At 52.9% G+C, this 14,522-nt stretch overlaps 1 protein-coding gene across 1 annotated transcript in view; it reads right to left on the bottom strand.

Moving 5' to 3' along the window:
• Window positions 1-7,456, bottom strand: part of ELL (elongation factor for RNA polymerase II) — an 82,787-nt gene extending 75,331 nt beyond the window's left edge. The window contains exon 1 of the mRNA XM_007461059.1: window positions 7,322-7,456. Within this exon, the coding sequence (XP_007461121.1) occupies window positions 7,322-7,456 (135 nt within the window). The remainder of the gene's footprint in view (window positions 1-7,321) is intronic.
• Window positions 7,457-14,522: the final 7,066 nt, after the last annotated feature.

A 14,522-nucleotide genomic window follows, 5' to 3' on the forward strand; every position in this document is an offset into this window, starting at 1 on the left:
TGACACTCAAATGCTGTCTCAGGGTGCAGCCCCTATGTCCAGGCCCAGCCTTGGCTCCCCCAGTGTCCAGAACACCCACTGTCCAGAAACTGGTCAATGCCAGCACAATAAAGGAAACCTGCTATCCAACTGCCCCTGAGCAACGAACACAATCCAAGAACCAGAAAAAGAAAGGCTGCTGGCTTCCACAGTCACCACATCCGTTCTAAACCACCTTCAAATTGCACTGGTTAGGACACTGGCAAGAAAGTCATGACATCCACACCCTGAGACAAAGGCAGCAACCCAGAAAGACATGGGCCCTGAAGCAGCATCACCACAGCTGCACACGCACGTCTTCCACCTCGCCCCACATCAGTGACGATGATGCCGATGTTGTTCACCCACCACAGAGCTGCAGCAGCTCTCTGATCAGCCACAGTCGCCTTTCCTCCAGCCAAGAGTCACTCCAGAGGTGACCATTAGCGTCTCATCAAGCCCTGCATAACCTGACTCTCACAAACCCAGCTCAGGCATGACAGTAAGCCAAGTGTGCAAAGACCCTTCCGCCCTATGGCCAGAATCAGGAAAGGTTAGAAATGTCCACCTCCCCCAACCAGGTACAGGTGGCAGCCCAAATACTTCTACATCTGTCCCCTTGCCCGACCCCAGTGGACCCCAGCTCAGGCCATCAAAGTCTCCACCCCCAGCCTCCCCACCTCCAGGCCTGACCTCCCTGAGCATCCAACACCACAAACCAGACCATATCCCTCCTGGGCCTCGATTTCAACATACAATAGTTGTACCATTCAGCAACTGCAACCTCCAGCCCTGACCTCCCTGAGCATCCAACACCACAAACCAGACCATATCCCTCCTGGGCCTCGATTTCAACATACAATAGTTGTACCATTCAGCACCTGCAACCTCCAGCTCCACTCGCAAATGCACAGGTACACCAGGGGTGCCTCTCACTGCAATTCAGCATCTCTGCACAGCCCTCAGTACTGGACAGCAGACTAGGACTAAAGCCACTAAAAAACAAAGTTTAGCACTGCAATAAAAAAGAATCGAGACCTAAGATTATATGAGGACACCACTGTGATGTCCACTTCCTCTGGATGCAAGACAGAGGAAGGCGCTGAGGTGCCAACAACAGCCCATGGAACAGGGAATTGCTAGTGTTCTTCACTGAACTCTACAGCTTTTGTGATAAAAAGAAAGAAACTTTTGACATGTGTCGCTTTTAAACAGGAGTTCGGTGACCCCACAAACTTCACAGACATGTGAGGCCCCCTCCCTTCTGGAAGGGTTGTGGCGAGTCACCAACGCACCCCTTTGACCTGGTGACTCAGCCAGGAGCCGCATCTCAACGTGGCCAGGGAGGGACCCAGCTAGGAGGATATAATTAGCATCAGATTCCAGTGCAGCCACTTAGTGTGGGAACAGGAGATCTCCCCCTGAATGGTTTACTTGGACACCACCTTTTTTATTAAAAAGCAAAGTGATAAAACTGCACATGGTGGCTGTCTGTGTCACTTACTGCACTACAGGTCAGAGGTTGTTTGCAGGGATTGTTCTGGAAAGCATCCCTGTGGTCTATGGGTGACTGCAGAGTGGCCACATATCGCTAGAGATGAGATCTCAGACAAGTCCAGGCCATGCGAGTCACAGACCAAGGAGAAAGTCATAAAGGCAGAGAGCAAGGGAGAAGGCCCTACAAGTGAAGGACCTAGGGGAGGCAAAGCCAAAGGCACAGGATGGATTTCCAGCCAGGCACGTTGAGCAGGGCTGTTGCCATGAAGAAGCAGATTTCCCAAAATCTGCTTTCCCGGGTCTGCTCCGGGACAAGAGGTGCACGGAACAGGAGAAACAGTCTTGTTTTTCAAGGACTCCCCAGAGATGTCACAATCCGGGTGTGATGTCAAAACTACTTGAAGGGTGATGAACTCTGGCCTTGCCAATGAGTCAACAGAGGGTGGGTTTCCGAGAGCCACCAGCTGTTTACACACAGTCACCATGGTGAATGGCTGCCGGAAGCCTAGTCAAGGGTCACAGTGGCAGATGCGGGGCTTGGCCCCTCACACAGCCTCATAGGCCATCTGCAGAAATGACCAGCACTCACTCCATACTCCAGGTTCCCTCGCCTTCCCTCAGTACCTATGAGACATGCGCCTCTGGGAGGGACTCACCCCACCCAGACCTACCGAGTGCCCACCTTGAAACACACAGGCAAACCGAACCCCTACGTCATGCTCCTGACACCAATGGGCCAGCCCAGTCCACTCGGCCACCACCCTTCAGAGGAGGCAAAGCTCAAGGCCACACACACTGCATTCCAGCCAGATGCCCAGTTCTCAGCCCCATCCCAGCTGGGAGACTCCTTCTGGTGACTCGGCCTCCCAGAGTCTTTACCTGTTTCCTCACCTGAGAATTGAGAACCGCTCCCCACCACAGGGCTGACAGCCAGGGGACAAGATGAAGTAACATGTACAGATCAGGCCAGCGCTGGCATGCAGGGCACAATCCACAGGCACTGGTTATCATCTGCAAGCTTTCTCAGGGGAGAGGGCACGGTACAGTCAAAGCTGGCAACTTCAGGAATTTGCATGGCCACTCATGTCACCAATGTTCTCGGGACCCTGGGATGCTGGCATGTCATGAGGACTTGAGACCACAGTGGGACTCCCTTTCATAGCTGTGGCTCAAACTCCCGCCCAACTGGAGAGGCAGCCTGGGCCAGTGAGGACAGTCAGCGTGACCTCAGGCAGGCAACACTGCCCCTCAGAGCCTCAACTGCCCCCAATGAACAGTGGGAACAATAAGCTAGCCTTCCTGCCAAAACTGTTAAGAAGATGACATGTGCCTGGACAGAGGGCTTACAGGGGCCTGGCCAGAGGCCAGGAGGGGCAGCGAATTTAGCTATTCCTGAAGACAGCTCAGGGACTTCCCTGGTAGCGCAGTGGTTAAGAATCGCCTGCCAATGCAGGGGACACAGGTTCGAGCCCTGGTCCGGGAAGATCCCACATGCCGCGGAGCAACTAAGCCCATGCGCCACAACTACTGAGCCTGCGCTCTAGAGACCGTGCTCTGCAACAAGAGAAGGCACCGCAATGAGAAGCCCATGCATCGCAACGAAGAGTAGGCTCTGCTCGCCACAACTAGAGAAAGCCTGTGTGCAGCAACGAAGACCCAACGCAGCCAAAAAAATTAAAAAAATAAAGACAGCTCATATGAAAAACAGACAGGGCTGGCAAGAAGCGACCTAGTTAGGGCCGAGTGGGGCGGCCCCCCAGGAAGGAGAGACAAACCCACCTCCTGGGGCCTCACAGTGGGAGGGGAGTAGAGGCTAAATTAAGGCTCCTCCTGCCACCAGTGGCCAGGCTGACACCCACGCAGCTAGCCCCTTAGCAGCAGGCAAGCAGCCCCTAGCGTGGGTCCAGAACACTCACAGAGTATTGTTGCAGACCTCCTCTTCCTAAGCCCGTCCCAGGACAGAGCCCTGCAGCTGCCTCCACGTCTCTACCTGGGCCTTGCCCCCTGCCCAAACACCCTCCCCAGCCCCTCATGTCTCAAGGCCTATACATGTGCCATGCCTGGAGCTCACACCCCTTCCCCCCCAGGGGACCCCTCGCCCAGCAGACCTCAGCTCTGGCATCTCCTAGGCAGCGCCCTTTCACGTTGCCCCATTTTATTTCCTTCCAGACAATGACTGCTGACAAGCTCTTCATGCTGATTTCTGTGCCACCCTGTTCATCATCTGTCTCCTGCCTCTAGAATGCCAGCTCGAGAGACTGGGGACTCATTTGGTCACTTATAAATGTCCAGCCCCTGAGCAGTGTCCCTGTACAGACCACGGCGCTCAATCAGATTTGGGGAAATGTAGGAGCCCAGGCTCTCCCATAGTCTCTGCTCAAACCTCCAGGTGGGAACCAGCCCTGGGTACTGACACCAAGTGCTGAGAACCTGGGAGGGATCAGGGCTGCACTGAGGGCCGCACATGTGCCAAAGGAATCCCAACAGCCCTGAGAGGAGGAGCCAGAGCTCAGAGAGGGCAGGGCCCTGAGTCTGGAGAGAAGGATCTGGAGCTGGGAGGGGTCAGGTACTGGGACACTCATAATCCTAAAGAGATAAAGGATCCAGAGCAGCCACTGGGATCCTCATAGCTCTGAGGAGGAGGACCTGGACTGGGAGAGGTCAGGCACTGACCCAAGGCCTAATGCAGGTAAAGCCGAGATTCAGAGATTCAAACCCAGATAGGCTCCAATTCCCAGGTTGCTTGGGCCCCTCCCTGAGCCCTCCATTTTTCCTGAACAACAATATGCTACTCTTCATCAAAGACCTTTTAATCTGGGGAGGGGGAGGATCACTCAGCAACAGAGCCCACCAAATCCGAGGATGAAATACTCAGGTGGTCGAGGGAGGTGCCCCAGGGAAGGTCACTTCCGTACAATCACTGTCAGGGACACTTCTCTGAACAGGCGCATGATGCTGTCTTGGAAAGATGGGTTGTGTTTACGCTTCCCTTCTCTTCTCTCCCGGAAGAAACCCATCACAGTGAAAAGGGAGATCCATGGGAGTGCCTTGGGATGCACTCAAGACTGCGTGAAGCCCAAGTCTGGACGGTGGCAGCTGCACATATGACTACATCTTTACCTTCCACCATGTTCCAGGCTGGTCACTAGGTCTGTACAAAGGCAGCTCAGACTCCAGACCTCTCTGCAGAGGGAAGCTGTCAGGGACTTCTCTGGCTACTCCAACAGCTAGGCTCCCAGGAGCCACAGAGAAAGTTTTGAAGGATGCTCCTCTCCAGGCCCCTGCCACATCTGAGTCTGTAAAAACCTCTTTGCAATTACAGTTGCCCCTTGAACAACACGGGGGTTAGGGGCACCAATCCCTGAGCAGTCAAAAATCCCTTATAAACTTTACAGTCGGCCCTCCATATCCTGAGTGCTGAATCTGCAGATTCAACCAACCGTGGGTCCCCTAGTACTGTAGTATGTGTTTAGTGAAAAAAAATCCACATACAAGTGGACCCGGGCAGTTCAAACCTGTGTTGTTCAAGGGCAACTGTAAAAAGTAAAAGTAAAAACCCTCCCCACAAGTTGCCACTGGCAAACCATATAACCACAGCGCTAGAGAATAGAAAACTCTAGATGCTACTGACAGTCAAACATATGAGGTTTTGTTAATAACCAATACACTTCACTAGTCACACAAACAAGTTCTTCAAGTCGCCTTCCCCACGCCCACCACCCGGGAACACTGAGTGTGCCCAAGCCGCCCTGATTTTACTTCAGTCCACTACATTGCCCACTGGATAAGATTAAATACAAAACTGCCAAGTAACTTAAATCACAAGTCAGCCTCTGAGAAAAATGAAAGTTTGAGTCACCCCCAAAATTTAGCCCAGCCAGCCAAGTTAACACGAGTAGCTTGAGAAGGAGAAGCTCTTTGAGGGAGCCCTTTCCGGCTGATCAACACAGACATACACAGCTGGGCTCTCCGTGGGACGAACTTGAGTCTACAGTTATACCTTCACCCTCACAGGAGTAAGATCCAGCTTAGGCGATGTAAACAACACCCAAAATTAAAAATAGCAGCGTGACAGCACAAGGTGGACACACAGGCGGGCCTTCCGGACAACTAGATCAAGGGAGGGCAGCATGGCAGGGAAGGCGGGGCTCCGAACTCACAGTGACCAGGTACCAAGCTCACCTTATTTACATGACGCGTAAGCTCTCCCCCAGCTGTTTCTAGGAAACCCTGCCTTCCAGGGAAACAAGTCAGAATTGCCGAGGGAAAAAGACTCCCGGCTGGAATTCCACAAGGAAGGGAGGTTCAAGCTGGCCACCGTGCCCCCTCCTCCTCACCTGCAGTGGCTCCCCAGCCTCACCTTGGGGAATCCCTTTTGACAAGGTGAGAACTCACTCTTCCAGAAAGATGAAATCCCGGTTCTAGGAAGCGGAAACTGAGACACGAGGACAGGAAGGAAACTGTCCGAAAAAGTGGGAAGGAGAGCGGGAAGGGGGGGCACTGGGAACAAAACAGGGGAAGAAATTCCCAGCTTAGCTAATGGTGCCGAACAAGTCCAGGGCAGGAAGAAAGCCACATTCCTTCCTAGTTAGTCTCTCTCCTCACCCGCCCGAGGCCCCCCCATCCCCAGTACACGCGCGCGCGCACACACACGCACACGGCAGGACCTCCCTGAACCTGATGCCAGACCCCTCCCCCTACAGCCACTGACTATGAAGCCCCCACTTTCCCGGAAAGGAGGAAAAGGGCTCCCAAACCACCTCGCCTCAGGACCTGACCACTGGGCACCTGCAACTTCTGTCCCAACACAGGAGGAGGACGCCATGACACAAACAGAAATGGGAAGAAGCGTTTTCTGACCACGGCCCCAGATGTGCCCCAAAGTCAGGCCTGAAAGACGGTAGAAAGAAGCCTCTCCCCAACCCCCCGGGCCAGGTGGCAGAACTGAAACGCCTCGAACTTTCCGAGATGGGCCCAAATCGGCCCCTGAGAAGTTTGAGAGTCAGCAGCCAGGTGCAGTGGCCAGAGCTCCTCCCCAGGTGCCCACAACAGGCTCCCAGCTTGGGAGAGGCACCATGCCAGCAATTCCCTCCCCAAAACACTCCCACTTTCTAAAGGTGTCCAGTGATTCAGGTTCACCTAGGGAGTTGGGGACAAGCTGTCAGGTTCTGCCCAAACTCCCCTCCACAAGAACCAAGAGTGAACCCAACTCCAGAGGCCTCACTGGAAAGCATCAAAGACGGCCCCCAAGTGTAGACACAACCTCCGCAAACACGGAACAGGACCCCACAGATGCCCCGACAGCGGTGCCCCACTGACCCACCCTGCCAGCGTCCTAGACGGAAAAGCTGCTCCCCAGGAGTGCAGTCAGCCATCCCTACCAGCCACCCTGCCAGGAGCCAGACTGAGAAGTCCCAAACCCCCACCTCCCGTGCTCGGACGGCGCTGCCTCCACCCCCTCCCCTGGTCAGGTGAAAAATCGAGTTCCTGCCCAGGTGCCGAGTAAGTCGGGAAAAGCCCCGGACGCCTCCAGGTGCCGACACAGACGTCCCCCGGCCCAGGCGCGCGAGTTCGGGCCCCTCGGCCGCCCTGGGCCACCCGCCAGGGTCGTCTCCCCGCGCCGAGGCTCCCCGCGCTCCGAGCCGGACAGGCGCCCACCCCGCGCCCCACCGGCCCAGGAACCCGCGAGCAGCACCTCAGACGCCGGACCCCGAGCCCCCAGGCAAGGACGCCACGGAGAGGGACGCGCGAGGCCGACCTGCGCCCCGACGTCCCCGACGGCCGCGCCAAGCCCCGTGCCGCTCACCTGGTTGGCGCGGTAGCTCTCGAAGGCCCTCAGGGCACTGTCAGTGAGCTTCACATGGAACACAGACACCTTGCTGCCGTCGCTCACTCGCCCGCACGACAGCCCGTAGCTCCGAGCCTCCTTCAGCGCCGCCATCTTGCGACCATTGCTCCCCCGCCCCCCCTTCCCGGCTCCCGGGCCGGAGGCGCGCCGGCCACGCCCCACCCCGCCGCCCGCTGACGCGCTGCATTATTCATGAGACGCGACTGGCCACGCCCCCTCCGGATCCAGCGAGAGCCACAATCGCCGCCGCACCCCCCGCCGACGTGCTGCATTATTCGTGAGACGCAGCTGGCCGCGCCACCCTGCGGGCCTAGTGAGGCCCACAGTCACCGCCCCGACTTATGCATATTCATAAGGCGCGGATGGCCCCACCTCTCAAGACTCTAGAGGTGTCCACTTTCGTGCCCGGACTCCGCCCCTACACGCGCCCACCTTCAGGCCCCGCCTCAATGTGTATTATTCATGACCCTGACAACCAGGCCCGTCGAAGCCCCGCCCCACAAACCGCTGACGTGATGTATTACTTATGCAGTCTCTCCGAGTCTTCCGCCTTTGGCTTCTGTTGAGAGCCCCAACGAGGGCGCGGAGTGGGCCAGGCCAGCGCAAAACACGTGGGGGTGGGGGGGCGGAACCAGCGGCAGGCTGGGTGGGTGGGCGTGACTATGCAAACCGAGCGCGCGTTGGACGCTGGGTGGGGCTTCCCTGAGGTTGTTGGGGAATTGTGGGGGCTGGTAAACTTTGCTCGCAATAAGACTAGACTTTTTTCTTTTTTTAATATTTATTTATTTATTTTGGCTGCGCTGGGTCTTAGTTGCGGCATGCGTGTGGGATCTAGTTCCCCCACCAGGGATCGAACCAGGGCCCCCTGCACTGGGAGCGCGGAGTCTTACCCACTGGACCACCATGGAAGTCCCAAGATCAGACTTTTAACAGAATAAAATCCTACATCCCCACGGGCCCTGAGAGATGGTGGTTGTCCAGTTCTCCTATTAAAAAAAACATTTCACATATAAAATTAACCCATTTAAAGTGTACAATACTGTGGCATTTAGTACATTCACCGTGCTGTGCAGTCACTACCACTATCTAGTTCCAGAACATTTTCATCACCCCTAAAGGAAACCCCATACCCACTAAGCAGGTTATTCCTCACCCCCCTCCCCAGCCCCTAGCAACCACTAAGCTACTTTATCTATGAATTTGCTTTTTCTAGACATTTTGTATTAATGGAATCATACAATATGTGACCTTCTGTGACTGGCTTCTTTCACTCAGCATGATGGCTTCCAGGTTAGTCCATGCTGTTACCTGTATCAATGCTTCATCCCTTTTTATGACTGAATACTATTCCATTGTGTGGATAAACCACATTTTGTTTATCCATTCATCCATTGATGGACATGTGGGTTGTTTCCACTTTCTCACTATTACGAATAGTGCTGCTGTGAACATTTATGTACATGGTTTTGTGTGGGCAGATGTTTTCCCTTCTCTTGGGTCTATACCTGGGAATGAAATTGCTAAGTCATATGGTAATTCTATGTTTAACGTTCTGAGAAACTGCCAAACTGTTTTTCACGGGAACTGTGCCATCTTATCAATTTCTTGTTTTACATGTGGGGAAACTAAAGCTGAGGACCAGCTCTGGCTTTGCCAGGAAAGCTCCTCCTGGGCTCCTGGGTCTTCCGACCTGCAAAAAGTTCCTGAGTTGTTTTCCTTCTCGCTTGAATCTAATTTATGGTGGTCATAGAATGAATATTTTGAGGCAAGAGAGGAAGTTGAAGGTGTATGTCTCTACCCAGGTGGTCTCATTAGTTCTGCCCACCAGTGCCAGGCTGGCACTACCATCTCTTTACCCCCGATCATGACCTGCTGACCCTAAAGGCAATGCTAGATTCTGTGAAACCTTTTTCCATGCCTGTCATTAATATCTCCATTTACAAACGGAGAAACTGAGGCTCAAAAGGGTTAGGCAGCATGTGACGATATTCACCCTACCAGTGAATGGGCTGCTTGGAACTTTGAACTTGGATCTTTCTGATCCAGAGCCCTCCTGATTACCCTTCATCCTGCCTCTGGTACCTGGGTCCCTTTCTGTATTTCCTCATTGAACAACCCCAGCACAGGGCCTAGCGCAGAGTAGATGCTCAGGAAATATGTGTTGAATTAATAAATGATCTCATTTAATCCTCACAACACAGCTATCAGCCCATTTCAGGGATGAGGAGAGCGAGGCTCGGAGAATCTGGAAGGTCTTACATACTGCTGCAGAGATTCCAACTCCAGCCTGTCTGAGCTCAGGGCCAAAGCTCTGGGATCCTCCACCCTTCACCTGGGATCAGTCCATCCTACCACCAAGATGCCAGCACTTGCTCAGACACGCTGACCTATTTACCCACTGCTGTGCCCAACTGCGTATCCGGAGGCTGGGCCAGGAAAATACTGGCTGCACTGCCCCTAGAAGAGCCACAGAAGGGCAAGAAGGGTAGCTGTGGAGCAGGCAGTCTGGAGTTAAGAGGATGGGGAGGGGAGAGACAGCCAGACTGCTGAATGGAGTAGAACATGGGAGGAGCCAGCTCTAAGTGCTGACCAGCTTGCTGTGTGACATTGGGAAAGGCACTTCCCCTCTCTGAATGTAAGTGGATTCATCTGAGAAACAGACAACAGTACTACTAACAGTCACCCCATGTAGAGTGTTTAAAACACACGAGGCTCTGTGCTCAGTGTCTGGCACCCACAACTGCCTTTTGGGGTGGATACAGTGGCTTGGTCCCATCTGCCAGATGAGGAAACTGAGCACTTAGAGAAGCTAAAAGACTTAGGAACACTGCAACCATGGGCTGTAGTGCTTGGTAACAAGTATTGATTTTTTTCCACTTTACACTTAATGCCCCAGTGGCTCCCAACAGGACCCCTGAAACGATAATGGAGGAAATCATCAGGCATTGGCATGCTCTCCAAAAGCCTTTAAGAACTAGGTCACCCAAGAAATTGGAAGCCAGTTGATCACCTCGGGTAGCCTCTCAACATACATTCCACCTAGTAAGCCCATTGAAAAAGGTATAGCTCTGTGATGGGAACAGTGACCCTAGCCGGACCCTCACCCCTTGTAGCCTTGGATGTGTCTCACCCTCTCTGTTCCTCATTTTGCTCATCCATAAAATAGGGATAATAACAGCACTTACCCAAGAGCCTGGCCCTAGACCAAAGGCAAATGGCATCGTCACGAAAATTGTTATTATTATTAATGGGTTTACAAAAGTTTATGTACATAACCTCTTTCCATTAGACATTTATGTTGTTTGCAGTTTGTGGGTTTTTAAACCACACTGGGATGAACACCCACTATTCATTAGTTTGCTATTGCTGCCTATTGCTGTGTAACAAAGTATCTCAAACTTAGTGACTTAATATAAGGAACATCTATTATCTCACAGTTTCTGTGAGTCGTAAGTCTAGTATGTTTTAACTGGTTCTCTGCTCAGGGTCTCATGAGGCTGTAATCAAGGTATTGGCCTGGCTGTGTCCTCATCCAGAGGCTCAACTGGAGAAGGATCTGTGTTCAAATTCCTTCAGGTTGTTGGCAGAACTCATTTTTTGGTGGTTGTAGGACTGAGGTCCCTGCTGTCAGCTGGGGGCCACTCTCAGGCGCTGGCCACGTGGCCCCCTCCATCTCGGCAATAGAGACCTCCCTCATGTTGAATCCCTCTGACTTCCTCTTCTACAACCAGCAGGGTCAGGCCCACCCAGATTATCTTAAGGTAAGCTGTGCCCAATAACAACACAATCATGGAAGTGAGGTCTACCACATTCCCAGACCTGGGATGACACAGGATGAGAAATCTTAGAAACGCCTTAAAACTTCTGCAATGCACAGCCCTTAGAGACACATCTCTGCACATCTGTCCCAGAACTTCCTGAAACTTGAGATGCTAGGTCAGAGCAAATGGACCTTTGGGATTTTGAAGCAAACAGTTTTGCAGCAAAGGGAACGTGATGATCCATGAGAACACTCAGTTTGGAGCTGGCCCCTTTGCGTGGTGGGGTGGCCAGCAAGCAGCCTGCTCCGGTGCTCCCTTAGCTGGGCACCTCAGAGCCAGCAAGTCTACCTTTTGGGGCCTCAGGACTCATTTGTGCAATGGGTAGGGGGGCGCTCACAGCTCTTCTCAGGATGGGGGTAAAGACATCTGTTGTCAGGGATCCCCAAGACCGCCCTCAGGTTTGATAATTCACTAGGAGAACTCAGAAAAGCTGTTACATTCGTGACTATGGTTGATCACAGAAAAAGGATAAGGATCAGCAAAGGAAAAGGGTAATAAGGCAGAAACCAGGAGAAACCAGGCACAAGCTTCTGGTTGCAGACAGCACTGAATTTTCCCAGCAATGACTGTGACAACACACATGGAATACTGCCATCCAGGGAAGCTCACCTGAGCCTTGTCCAGGGTTTTTGTTGGGGAGGAGGGGGTCAGTCATGCAGATATGGCTGACCACCCATGTGATGAAATTCAGTCTCCAGCCCATCCAGAGGTTGAACTGATACCATGTGGCCAAAAGCCCCCACCCTAAATCATATTGTTAGCATGGACTATCTGGTGTGGCCCACGACCTCAGGTAAACATTTGTACCAGTCAAGACATTCCAAGAGTCTAGAGGTGACCTCCCAGGTGCCAGTCAAGGGCCAGTCCTTTAAATGTGCATAGTTTGGACAACCCAGGCCTGATGAGTTCTTTCTTTACCACTCTAAAGCAGGTGGGGCTCCAGGTGCCCTCATGGCTCCAGCAGAAGTACCACAGAAGACTTTAATAGTTCACTGTGTGTCACGTGACCACCCAGGAGCCAATCACTGTGGCCAGGGGGCTAGAATGCTCTGATTGGTCAGGCCTGGGTTGCAGATCCACCCCTGAAGGCTGGTGGGGAGCCAGCTCCATCTGCATGTTGAGGAGTAAAGGTGAGTTCCACTAGGAGGAGAAATAGAGCACAAGCATTCAGAGACACTGATGATTCCACACTGGGTGACCCCAGCCAACACTCCCCACCAGGAAGTTGTCCTTTAAGGATGACATGAGATGGAAGTATGCAAAGGTCATCCCACTGAAGTGCTCAGGAGACATGAGCTCTCACACACAAAGCTCATTCTACCATGTTCACTTCCAACTCACAGCCCACTGAGAGTCGCGCCCCTCGAGGCCAAGTTCAGGCTGAGTCATCGCCCAAGACAGGGTACACAGAAGGCACTGGTATACGTTTTGATGTGAAAGAAAAATCCATCCTAGTTGTCGTCTGAACATACCACGCACCATCCAGCCAGCACACCTTTGCACATGCTATGCCTGAACCAGGAGCAAGCACCGTTTGCCACCCACCAAAGGCCTCCTTGTGCCTTTAGGGCAACTTCGATGCCCCTCGTCCTGGATGCCCTGGCTCCCCACCCCAACCCTGTTCAGACTACTAAGGATGGAATGACCAAGGGGGTGAAGACATTAAAGTCACACATCTGGCCGTGGCATTCAAGGCCTTTCTCATCTCCTGGCCTTAACTTGCAGTAAAATGCAGAACCATCTGGTGGGTGGAGCATGTGCTCTGGAGGCAGGCTGACCTAGGCCAAATCCTGCCTGTTGCTTCCAGGTAGTGGGACTCTGGGCAGGAGCTGTCTCCTCTCTGGGCCTCAGTCTGCTCAGCTAATTATGGGACACAACCAAAGCAACCATGGAGAAAAGGAGCAAAGGTGGAAGGCACACCCAGCCTGACTCCATCACTACTAAAAAGCTACAGTCTTCGGGACAGTGTGGAACCTGCCAAGGGGACACAGAGACCCTCACCATGGAGCAGAGTCCAGAAAAGACACACATGTGTGGTCAGTTGCTTTTGACAAAACTGCCACTGTAACTCACTAGGGAAAAGTAAGTCTTCCCCACAGATGTTTCTGCAACAACTGGATGGCTACATGGAAAAAAATGGGGACTTCCCCAGTGCTCCAGTGGCTACGGCTCTGTGCTCCCAATGCAGGGGGCCCAGGTTCGATCCCTGGTCATGGAACTAGATCCCCATACGCCGCAACTAAGAGTTTGTGTGCTGCAACTAAAGGTCCCACATGCGGCAACGAAGATCCCGTGTGCTGCAATTAAGACCCAGTGCAGCCAAATTAATTAGTTAATTAATATTTTAAAAGAAGAAAAAAAAAACCTCAACCCCAACCTCACACCACATACAAAAATTAACTCAAAGTGGCTCATAGATCTCAACGCAAAAGCTAAAGCCATAGGACGTTTAAAAGAAAACCTAGAAAATCTCTACAAGCTGGGCTCGGCAAATATTGACAAAACCCACATGGAATGGAAGGAAAAAAATGACAAATTGGACTGCATCAAATTTTAAATGTCTGCTCTTTGAAAGACATCATTAAGAAAATGAAAAGTGAGCCAGAGTGGAAACTACATTCACAATATACCTATACGACTAAAGACTTGTCCCCAGAATATATGAAAAATGGGCACAGAACAAGGCTGCTGTGGGTAAACAGTGGACTAACCCCATTGCCAGCACACAATCAGTGCTCAGGAATGTCAGCGGTGGTGACTCTCACACCCAGGCCAGGAAGTCACCCCAGCCGGCCCACAGTCCCGCTGGCCAACCTTCAGCCCAGCTTCCCAGCCTGAAGTCAAGGAGGCTGAGGAAAGAGGAGGTATCCTGCCTGAGATGCAGGTCTCCCGAGCCTGGCCAACCCATGGTCCCCGCCCCAGCACCTTCCATGGAGCCCCCTTCCTGTCTGAGGACAAGGTAGAAACCTAAGGGGGCTCAATGGTGGAGAGGAGAAGCAGCTCCAAGCCACCCTGATTTGTGCCGAGAGTAATCCAGGTGGCCCAGCAACGGCCTGGAGCAGGCAGGGCAAAGATCTAGTTTCCAGGCCTGATGGCCACCTTCTGCTGGGTGGCTGTGGCCAGTTGCTTCTACTCCTGGACTGTAAGGGATGGGGGCAGGCCGAACACTTGTGTGGTCTATCTCAGAGACAGCAGCAGCAAGAGGAACTCAGGTTAATAAAGGCTCAAACACTGGCTCTGGCTGTCCTGGCTGGGATGGTGGGCAACATTTTGGGAAGAAGCTCCGACAGCCCTGGGCTGTAGGGGAAAGGGGAAGGGATTGAGCTCCCGGAATCAAA

The sequence above is a fragment of the Lipotes vexillifer genome, unplaced genomic scaffold, assembly GCF_000442215.2.
Source record: "Lipotes vexillifer unplaced genomic scaffold, Lipotes_vexillifer_v1.1 scaffold469, whole genome shotgun sequence".
NCBI lineage: Eukaryota > Metazoa > Chordata > Mammalia > Artiodactyla > Lipotidae > Lipotes > Lipotes vexillifer.